The sequence below is a fragment of the Brassica napus genome, chromosome C2, assembly GCF_020379485.1.
Source record: "Brassica napus cultivar Da-Ae chromosome C2, Da-Ae, whole genome shotgun sequence".
Classification (NCBI taxonomy): domain Eukaryota; kingdom Viridiplantae; phylum Streptophyta; class Magnoliopsida; order Brassicales; family Brassicaceae; genus Brassica; species Brassica napus.
In genome coordinates this window covers 10,745,141-10,756,571 of record NC_063445.1, presented here as the reverse complement: position 1 = coordinate 10,756,571, position 11,431 = coordinate 10,745,141, and the positions used below count along the sequence as shown (strand labels likewise).

At 33.2% G+C, this 11,431-nt stretch overlaps 1 protein-coding gene across 1 annotated transcript; it reads right to left on the bottom strand.

The window, feature by feature from the left end:
* Positions 1–4,129: 4,129 nt before the first annotated feature.
* LOC106380934 (cyclic nucleotide-gated ion channel 4) lies at positions 4,130–9,932 on the bottom strand. Its single transcript, XM_048747186.1, has 8 exons — positions 9,230–9,932; positions 8,211–8,426; positions 7,026–7,339; positions 6,813–6,921; positions 6,493–6,729; positions 6,307–6,393; positions 4,714–5,078; positions 4,130–4,355 (listed from the first exon to the last, which is right to left on the bottom strand). Exons 1-8 carry the CDS (start codon positions 9,836–9,838, stop codon positions 4,202–4,204), a joined length of 2,091 nt encoding a protein of 696 aa, XP_048603143.1. The 5' UTR covers positions 9,839–9,932; the 3' UTR covers positions 4,130–4,201.
* Positions 9,933–11,431: the final 1,499 nt, after the last annotated feature.

Below are 11,431 nucleotides of genomic sequence, written 5' to 3'. Positions count from 1 at the left end.
ATGAGATTGTCAAAAAAGTTCTTCTCAATATGCATGACATCTAAATTATGCCTTAGCAGATGATCCTTCCAGTATGGCATATCCCAGAAAATACTTTTTTTGTGCCAGTTATGTAGTTATCCAACAGCATCTACCGGAAAACGCTCATGTCCAACGACGTCTGGCGTCCTTTCTGCACCAAAATCTCCGGAGGTGGACTGTCAAACACCCTCTTGTTCTTCGTAAACAAATTTCTACTCCTACGATATGGATGATCAGGTGGTAGGAATCTCCTGTGACAGTCAAACCAACATGTTTTCCTTCCGTGTTTTAGTTAGAAAGCATCAGTGTTATCTTGACAATATGGACATGATAGCCTTCCATGCGTTGTCCATCCAGACAACATACCTTATGCTGGAAAATCACTTATTGTCCACATTAGTACTGTCCGCATTTGAAAGTTTTCTTTACACGAAACATCGTATGTTTCAGCACCTTGAGCCCATAGTTGTTGCAACTCATATATTAGTGGCTGAAGAAACACATCAAGTGATCTCTTAGGATGCTCTGGTCCGGGAACGAGAATCGAGAGAAACAAAAACTCTCGTCGCAAGCACAAGTTTGGGGGTAGGTTTCATGGTGTAAGAATGACGGGCCATAGAGAATACTGTCTTCCACTCTTGCCAAACGGACTGAAACCATCAGTACATAATCCAAGGTAGACATTTCTTCTCTCATACGCAAAGTCGGGATACTTTGATTGGAAATGCTTCCACGCTTTTGCATCTGAAGGATGTCTGATCTCACCATCTGTTGAGTGCTCCGCATGCCATCTCATTGGTTGCGCTGTGCGTTCAGACAGATACAACCTCTGCAACCTTTCCGTCAAAGGTAAATACCACATCCTTTTATATGGCACTGGAACTCTTCCACTCGTATCTTTATAACGAGGCTTTCCACAAAATTTGCATGTAACCCGCTGTTCATCCGCCCTCCAATAAATCATGCAGTTGTCGCTGCATACATCTATTACCTGATACGATAAACCAAGACCAGCTACAAGTTTCTGAACCTCGTAGTATGAACCAGGAGCTACATTATCCTCGGGTAGAATACCTTTTACAAAATCAGCAATCGCATCCACACAGTCTTCAGCCAAATTATAATCTGTTTTAATGCCCATCAATCTTGTAGCAGATGATAAAGCTGAATGACCATCTCTGCAACCTTCGTACAATGGTTGCTTTCCAGCATCCAACATATCATAAAATCTCCTAGCTTCTGCATTGGGTAAATCTTCCCCTCTAAAATGATCATTTACCATATGCTCAGTACCTACACCATAATCTACATCCGTTCTAATTGGTTCTTCTAATCTAACCGCTGGCTGAGGTTCGCTAGTACTACCATGTTCATAATCAGTTTCCCCATGATGATACCAAATTTTGTAACTTCGTGTAAACCCACTCAAATATAGATGAGTCCAAACATCCCACTCTTTAATAATCTTTCTATTTTTACAATTAGAGCAAGGACATCTTAACATACCTGTTTTTTCTTCCGATTGTCGGTGAACTAACCTCATGAATTCGGTTATACCTCGTTGATATTCTTCTGTAAGCAATCTCGTGTTCGGATCCAAATGAGGTCGATCGATCCAAGAACAAAAATAATTTGAAGAAGACATATTTTTTATGAATCAAATTCGTGTGTAAATAGAGTAAGAGGGAGGATGAAGATATGGAGTGAATGAAGAGGAAGAGGAGTGCTTGTATTTATAGTTTAAATCCTGCCGACAGACCGAGGAAATTCCGACGGAATCCCGACGGAAAAGGCTAGTTCGTCGGAATTTCCTCGGAATTTTGTAAAATCCCCCAACGGCTCTCCAACGGCTATAATATTTCCTCGGAATTCATCGGTTTTTTCCGAGGAACCCATTTTTCCTCGGAATTTCCTCGGAATATTCCGACGGATTGATATTTCCTCGAAATTCCGTCGGTATATTCCGAGGAAATTCCGAGGAAACCCAATTTTGTGTTTCCTCGGAATTTCCTCGGAAATTCCTCGGGATATTCCGAGGATTTCATTTTCCGTCGGAATGTCCGTCAAAATACCGCTGTTTTCTTGTAGTGTCACCGGAGATCGATGAGTTTCCTTTAGGCTCCATCGGGACTTTTGTATGAGAGAGGAATATCAATTTTAATCGAGGAAAAGAGTAGATATTTATAAATAGACAAATGGAGAGGAAGATGAAAAGAATCCATTGAATGGGAGCAATCAAGGTGAAAGTATGTGTTGAAACGGTTCCGGTGAGAAGAGAAAGGGAAGATCTGGAAGACGAAAGGTGAGCGAAGAACGGCATGTTCATCGACGACAGAAGAGAGAATTGTGTCGACAGAGATAGGGGAAGAAGCCCTAATCGGAAAATAAAAGAATGCAAAATAAGAAACCCAAAACGAAATGCAAAATAAGAAAGACGAAGCCCAAATCGTCTAATGAACGGATGACATGTCTCATTGCTTGAATACTACTGGTCGAATTTCCAATCCTATGTGGCATACGTACGAAGGCTCCATATTGTCCTTTTAATAGAGTTAGATGGTGCTCTTACATTTTCTAAGAACAATGTTTACACATTTCACAATATGCAACTAAAGGATAAAAAGGTAGTATAAGTATTTTTAGTTTCATTAGTAGTTAATCAAGAGTTAATCAGTGCTTCTGAACTAAGAAATATAATTAAATTCGATTTTTAAAATTCGTGATATCTATAAATTATTGAAGGCAATTTAAAGTGAAAACACAATAAACGCCCTGCCTAGCTAGAGTGAAATAGAGTGGACTAGATTAAGACCCGCGTCTTGCGCGGGATAAACATTATATATATAAATTATTTTATGTATTATATGTTCTTACATATTATGAAATAATAAATATATATTGAATAATTAAAACTCAGTAACTATTACATATATAATTAAATTAGTGCGAATGTATAAATCAAATTTATTAATCCAAACAATTTTTTAAAAAATTTGATAGGATATGTAATTAAATTTAAATGATATTAACATACATATTATATTTTTAATATTAATGTCTATTAAATGATGTTTTCTACTCATATGTTTTTTTGATCATGTGTATCTTTTAATAGCAAAAACTTTAAATTACTGATAACAAAATTTTCATTGTAGGATTAATAATTTTAGTAATTTATAATTTAAAAAAAATTATCAATGTTAGTTCAAAACTTTTATCAAAAATAATTATTCAAAGTAAATTTTGAAATTAAAATATTTATTTATTCAATATGGTTTATAGTTTAATTTAGAATGATATATATACATTTATATTTTAAATCTTAATGATTAATTAAGTTAGACTTTTATTTATATGATTTTGTAATCATTTTTATTTTGTCATAACAAAAATTTTAAACCATGGATCGCAAAATTTGAATGTGAGACTTTTAACAGTTTTAGTAATTTATAGTCATTTTTTAAAATTCAAAATATAACATATACAGAAAAATCTAAATTTTTTATAATATGGTTATTGTGATTTTTTTAAATTATTTTAATAGTTTAAAATTAAACAAATTTGATAGAAGATACATTATTTTTTTATCAGATCTTTATTATTCAAAATCATTAATTGTCATATATACTTTAGCCACATTAGGCAATTCCGTAATCTTTATTTAAGGAAATAATAAATGACATTAATAATGAATTTATGGTTAGTTTAATAAAAAACTTATTATATAATTAGATGGACCAACATATTTCTCTAATAATTCTAAGAATCATCCTAGTGATGACACGTGGCTACAAAAAGAAGTTGTAATGTTTCACAAATAATATATAGGGGATTATATGTTTGTTAGGCAGCATAGAGTGAAATATTAGAATTTGATTTTTCTTTATAAGACTTCTCACTTCTTTATACGTATTACAGTTTGATTTTTCTTTTTCGATGTCTGATGTATGTTAGGCAGCATAGAGTGAAATATTGTGGATTATACACTGCCTAGCTATCGTATGAAAGTTATTTTCGTGTAAGTCAAGATTGCATTTTAAGAGTTCTTTTGTTCACTTCTTCATGCAGATTACTGTCTGGTTTTTCCTTTTCCGTGTCATATCTCATATGCATGATAATATAATACGATTGTTGAAGGAGAACATAATATATATTAGATCGATAGACAAAATAGTATTAATTAATAATCATCGAAATCGTCAGGATTGGGTTTAGGAGAGGTTAAGATGGCTGTATAGAGCCTCAATTTATCTTCTCCTAGTGACGCACATCTCGACAATGGTCTCCTCGGCCTTATGAACGACAGAGACGTCAAAGTAAACCTATGCTTGTACCTATCACATTAACAAGAACCATTTAATTATCTCTATTCACACATATAATTCCGATCAAAACAACAACAACAAAAACAGTTTTTTATTTTATTTTGTAATAGTAATATATTTCCTAAACTACCTTTTCTTTTTTATTTAGCTTCACAAGGTAATAAAATTCCAAAAACCAATAAATGTGGTTATCGTATTGTTTGGAATTTTTATCAAGTGCTGTATTTTTGGAAGACAATATTAAAAACGATTATTATCGAAAGCACATTTTGTCCTACATATAAAATTGTACATTTGATTGGAAATTTTTTTTGCAAATGATTTAAACTTCTTTTAAAGATGTATATATTTAAGAAATGAGACGTACCTCCTCCAAGCGAGCTGAACCGCAACCGCGGCCCAAGTTCGCCACCCAGGAGAATAATAGCGGGCACTGCGTTTGACTTTCTCGTTGACAAAAGTGTAACGGAAATGTTGAGTCACGTACTTAACGTCTTGAGCGTCGAGTCCAAATGCTTCGGTGGTCTCGAGCGTTACAAGCGTTGAGGAAGACGGCGGTAGCCTCTCCACGAATGGTCGTCGGAGACACCATGAGAGGAGCTCGTCACCGCTAAAATTACCTGGACCTAACATGCAACAGCTTTTGACTCCGTCTCTTAGTAACTGACTACTCTGAAGATGGCCTCTTACTACAAACAACATTCTCTGCACTGCATCTCCTTCTTTTTGGATCTGTATGCATTTTAACATGTTTACTTTGTGTTCAAAGTTGAGGGATTTTTTGGAAGCCACGCTAATCCCTTAATATACCGCTTGTATATTAAAAGAGAAACATCGTAATAAATGCGTTCACACTAAACTGAACATATGTCACGTGTAGAAGCATTGTAATAAATACGTACACACTAAAATGAACACATGTCACATGTACAGAGCTTTTCGGCCAAACTCTACATAAATATGTTCACACTATGTACTTTACGTTTTTTTAATATAAAACTCACATGCATGGTTCTTTTTTACGTTATAGAGTTGGACAAAATTATTCATAAATTTTGATTCGATTCGTTATCCATTTTGATTCGAACCGAAAAATCCGGATATCAGTTACTCTACGAAGCAAATCAAATACTAAAATGCAATATCCGTAGAAAAAAAAGCAAATCACAAATATCAATATTTATAGGAACGGATATCCAATTTATCCGTTATATGAATATATATATATATATATTATATAAGTTATATATTATAGTTTATATGAATTTTACAATATTTTGTTTTTTAATAATTCCATTTTAAGAATTTTATTTTCATGTATTATTTTTTAAAAAAAATGTCATTTAATATTAATTAACAGTATCTTTATATATTTATCAACCATCTTTATATACTTTTACATACACATATATGTGCACATTGACGTGAGCACCTTATAACTAAATATTTACCACAACTGAAAAATCTAATTTTTTTAAAGTTAAAATATTATTTTTCTTAATGCTTCTTTCACTATCGACCAAATCGTAGTAAAACGATTTGTCTTAATAATTTTCTTTTTTTTTTAACTATTATTCGTTTAGAAACTATAATATGAAACCATTGGTTCGACATCACGAATATCTAAGATTCATAACATGAAAACAAACAAATGATAGTAATTTTTGATTATCACAGAAAAAAAAACCAAAAACATCAAACATTTTAACCGAACAAACCAAATAAATATTGATTTAAAACAATAGTTATATTTTAGGAGATTAAAAACCAAAAAACAACCTAAAACCGAACCAATATCCAGATTAAACAAAATAATGTCTCTTTATTAAAAAATAACGAAACTAATAGTCAGATTGACATTCCGCGCAAGGCGCGGGTTATTACGCAGTAGACAACTAAACTAGATGGCTTCACGAATTGAAATAAATAATCTTTAAATTGGTTAATTAAAGATACTTACAGTTTCTCCTTTTGTGAAAATGAGAGACTTCACGCGATCGCATATATTCTCAAGCACCAAATCATCCATATGCTGAAACAACGGAACCTAAAAAAATGCATATACTCATCACATCAGTGATTATTAATTATTTAGCTAACTTCTTGTCTTTGATCAATGAATTTTAATCGTGATGATTAATCTGACCTGCCGGACTAAGTCTAAACAAAGATGGTACTTGATGTCTCTCCTAAGACCTTCTGGAAGGTTTTGAACCATCTCACACTCGTCTACCCCGCGCATGGCGGCCCATCGCTGCCGCTCGTAGTTGCGAACTCGTTGCCTAAACCCGAATGGTAAATGTCTCTTCTTCATCCACCACTCTATGTTCCTCATTTTTAGGTGCATTGCTTGCTTCTTTGAAGTTGTTGCGTGCAGAAACACCTACATTTGTAAATTAGAGACAAATTATAACTACTTGAGTTATGATAAGTAAATTACAAAAAAAAATAAGCTAGTGCAATTACCTTTATGTTACCGATCAACATGGTAACAAGAAGAAGACCACTTGTTAGAACTATTATATTGAAGACAACCTCAGACCATTCTGTTGTGCTCTCCAAATTCCCAAATGTGCTGATTAATTATATCGATCAAAAAACCAATTTAATGTTTTATTTGATTTTCTTTGTATAAGTTAAACTAAATTCACACAAACACAACTAAAATATGAACAATACCTGAGAGTCATGAGACCCCAAAAAATAGGGAAAAGGATTTTCTCCAACCGGCTTTCATTGCTCACAAGTTGAATGGTCCATTGATAAGCACCATATGTGTAGTTGGTGTCGCTATCTAAGCAAACGGATCGTGCTTGGTGGTTTCGTGCCCAAGCCAGTCTAGCCCTGTCAAGGACCATCTCGGTCGTGCCATAGTACACTGGTTCCTTACATGACAACATCCTTAGGTCGCAACCCATTGTGTTTTCACATTGTTCTTTAAGACATTTCGCTGATCTTTGGACCCCTAACAAGTACCAACAGGCTCCTGCTGCCTGCAGTTCATATAAAAAGTAAATGGTAACGAACAAAATTTGAAAACTAATAGATTTTTTCGGATCTTACTAGTTGATAATTGATCACAATATTATACGGTTATGATTGAGTTGGAAGATCTACGAAATTCTCATACGATGTTGATTAAAATTTGATGAATCATTGAGGGACAAATAAAAGTGAAATCGTAAAATATGTATTTGGAAAAGGAAGCTAATGATTGCATAATTTATTATTCTAACCTAGTCTTTCTTTTTTAATCATACCTAAAAACCAATGCAAGTTGTGTTTATTTTTACTAAATAATTTGATTTCTACTTATGTGCTTCAGAGAATCATACCTTCCCCCTAACAAATCTTTTCTTATTTTGGCATTTTCTGATATATTTCTCTTTCAAAAAGACTCCCATAGCAAAGGAAAAGGTCCATGTGAAACTATTTTAGGTAACAAATAAATAAACTCCAACAAAAAAAAACTAAAATATAATTACCTGGCACCTGAAAACCAATACTTTTCCAAAAATTAGTAGTCTATAAAAGAAATTACACACTCACACTCGCACAGAAAAAAAACTGAAGTTTATAAAAGGAAAATCGTAAACATGCATTTACTATATTACTGAAATTTGTAATCTATTGATGAACATATAGAATACAGAGCATATAACGACACTTGTTAATAACTACTCAAAACGTTTAGACACAACAATAAAAGCTTACATTGAGATTCACTTAGGCCTAAACTTGTTCTTTTTTTTTTTTTGGTCCAGGCTTAAACTAGTTCAATTATGTTATCTCAATCGTTAAAATGGTAGTCAGAAATGAAATCATATTTCTAAGCAAGAAATTTGTTTTTATCAAAACACTTACATGAGCGGCGACGAAATAAGCGACCATGTTGAGTGCGATTCCCCACCAGACGGTACCGAAAATGTAACCTGACAGAGTGGCATTTTGACGGAGATGGCGAATGGAGTGGTAGATCTTCGGTAGATATTGGAAGAGGAATGTTAAAAGCAAGATTGAGACCACCAAAGTCACAGATCCTCTCTTTAGAAGAGAAGGTATCACCACCCACAACACCACCTGCTCTCATTTTAAAAATAATAATTTGTAGCTAAATTATTTAAACAAAAGAACAATAATGTACCATACGAAAAGAACTGAAAACGAATATGTATTCTCATTTGGTCCACACACGAACATGATTAGGTCAGTCTAAGTGAGACTTATTTCAGACCATATAACTATCTGGATTTAAGTTTTTTTTTTCCTAGATTAGTCTATTAATTTTAGTTCAGTACAAGATTTATTACTATGTTTGTGCTCATTAACCAATGTTAGTAATTGTCACAAGAAAAGCAAAGAAATCATAAAAAAAACTGAAAAACAAAAAAAATCATCATTACCTAATTGTATAAAGTATTATTACTCGCTAATCGCTATGTATAGAAACCTCTGCATTTGCATTGACTAAAACTGTTTATATAGCATTAAACATTGGTCTTGAGTCCTCGACGACTAACATAATAATATAACCCAAATTTTAGCAAAAAAGAAATAGTAAAATAACGAAGGTACTATCACATTATAACTATGTTATAAGTATAAATTAGTAACTGGATAAGAAAAAATACGGTATATATATATGATCTTCCAACTAAAGCTTAACATATACTTTAATTTGCGCGATTTCTTTGTTTCTTAATAGCTCAGAAGAAGTTCATCACCACGTTTACATCTATGAGTTATCTCTCTAGCGCATTTAATTTCTTGTATATACCAAAGTAAAAATAATATAATTTGCTTAATAAATAAGAAGAATTAAAATATTGGTAATATTTGTTTCTTTCTGTAAATAGGAAGAATTAAAATATTGGTCTAGTAACCTGAGGTAATGGTAAGATGACGAAGAGATCGAAGAAGAACCCATTCTTCTTAACGTAAGGTGGAGCAACTCTCGTACGTACACGTGTCCCATCTCCTTTGTTAATATCGCCGTCGCTCTCTCCGCCGGGATAAGGCCACCGGCGAGCAATCTTGAACTGAATCAAAATGTTCCATAAGTGCAAAAGATCGGTCATGGAGCGTAACGCAGTGACGGTGAGAGCGAGCCAACCGTCGACGAGCAGACACATACACGCGTCGTTTACCGAGAGGGTGTATAGAAAAAGTGGGTCCACGAAAAGGCCCGTCGCGCAGACGAGGAGAAAGACTCTGTTCCATTCTTGAACCAGTTTGGATCTCGGGTCAAGTATTCGACCCAACATCATCCATTTATTATAGGAACCTGGTGACCCGTTTCTTCTTCCTCCGCACGTAACCCGCACACGTGGTTCTTCTTCTTCTTCTTCATCTTTCTCAGTTTCTTCCATCTCTTCTTCTTCTTCTTCTTCCTCTTCTTCCTCGTCCTTGTAATCTTCGTCTGAGTAACATCCTACGCTGCTTGAAGCACCTGAGACGCGTGATGCGCGTGTGAATTCTTGCTCGGTGGCCATGGTAAGTACTACCGCATGCAACACAGAGAGAGAGATTAATAGCTTAATGTGATTGCGAAGCTCTTCAATGGAAATAAGTTGTGGAGAGACATACGTTGCCTTAACTGGAGAAGAAATGACAGAGTGCTGCTCAATTTACTATTATACCCTCGTGTTTTTGTTTCTTGTAATTTTTTTTTTTTTTTGTAACACCTTGTTTCTTGTAATTTAATCACGTTATTTATGGGTTATATACTTTTTTTTTGAACATTTATTTATGGGTTATATACGTACTTATTACATTTAACAATAAATCAGTACAGTGGCTTAGTATGATGCGGAAACAAAGATTATACGTTTTCTACGTAGCTAATTTATGGACACAAACCTGTAATATTCATATATCAAACATGAAAAACGATTTATAGAGTAAGTTTTGTTATTTCATTCTCCATCAAAGTTTTATTTCCCTTAAAGATTTTGAACTCTATTTTCTCAGAGGTCTCTGTAGTTTGTACTGTACTAGAAGCAAACAAAGATTTAGATGGGGACTATATATATCCTTGTCGATTCAATAATTTATGATAGCATTATTGACCCTGTTATATTAGTAATAAATGGAAATACAATGGAAGCAAGATAGACTTGCACCATAATTAAGATGATAAGAAATGCATGTGAATTGGAGAAAAGCTATATATAAATGCATGTCAGTATGTGTGCATATAAATAAAATGGGTCAGCTAATTTGAATGGAATAACACAATACGTTACTCTCTTGCCCTCTCTCAATGTTATTGAATTTTCTACTAGTAGACGAAAAAGGTAAACCAATTATATAGTTTCAATGCATAAGCGATTCGTAGTCATTATTGTATTTTTGTGTGATCCTCTCTCTTTAGGCTTACTAGAGTCTTTGTCCGCGCTACGCGCGGAAAATGCTTTTAAATATTTTAATTTTAAATAATAATCTACAATAATTTGTAGTTAGCTTATATTATTTAATATATCATTTATTTAATTTAAATCTTTATACATTTTAGGATTAATACTCTTTGTTTGATTTTCTTTTCCACTTGCTAATGTTCAATAATTTTATAAAAAAAATATTCTTTCATCCTATATAATTACTCTCACAAATGTGTATTTCCAATAGAATTTAATTTATTAAACCTTCAGTTTCATTGCATTGCATGTTTTCTATTGTCTTTGTAGTTAGGTGTAACCTCCTTCTTACTTCATTTTTATTCTCGATTTAGAAGTTTATCTTTGTATAATGTAAATTTTGTCATTTATGTTTCCAATCTTTTTTGGGCCATCTTTTTTATATGTTTAATTATATTCAGCTTTTAGGTATTTTTTACCCAAGAGAAAGATGAGTTTTTGGGAGAGTTTGATTTTTTTTAAAAAAATTATTTTCCCTTTTAAAGGATATAGTCAAAGATCGTAAATGTTGGTTTAGCGAAATATATTACCTTCCTTTTCAGCTGAAGATTTTTGTAAATATGGGATTTTATATAAAGATTCCTTACAAAGTTAGTAACCACGTATCCTTAGAAAATTTTGTGAGTCGTGATTTTTTTAAAAATCTAGAAGAATTATTGTGTTGGGTTT

Excerpts from the sequence above, each read along its gene's own strand:
- LOC106380934 (XM_048747186.1), bottom strand. The coding sequence starts at position 9,838 with ATGGCCACCGAGCAAGAATTCACACGCGCATCACGCGTCTCAGGTGCT. Across the intron at positions 8,427-9,229 it reads TCATCTTACCATTACCTCAG|GTGGTGTTGTGGGTGGTGAT; the intron begins GTTACTAGACCA and ends AAATGAGAGCAG. Across the intron at positions 4,356-4,713 it reads GTTCAGCTCGCTTGGAGGAG|GTACAAGCATAGGTTTACTT; the intron begins GTACGTCTCATT and ends TTAATGTGATAG.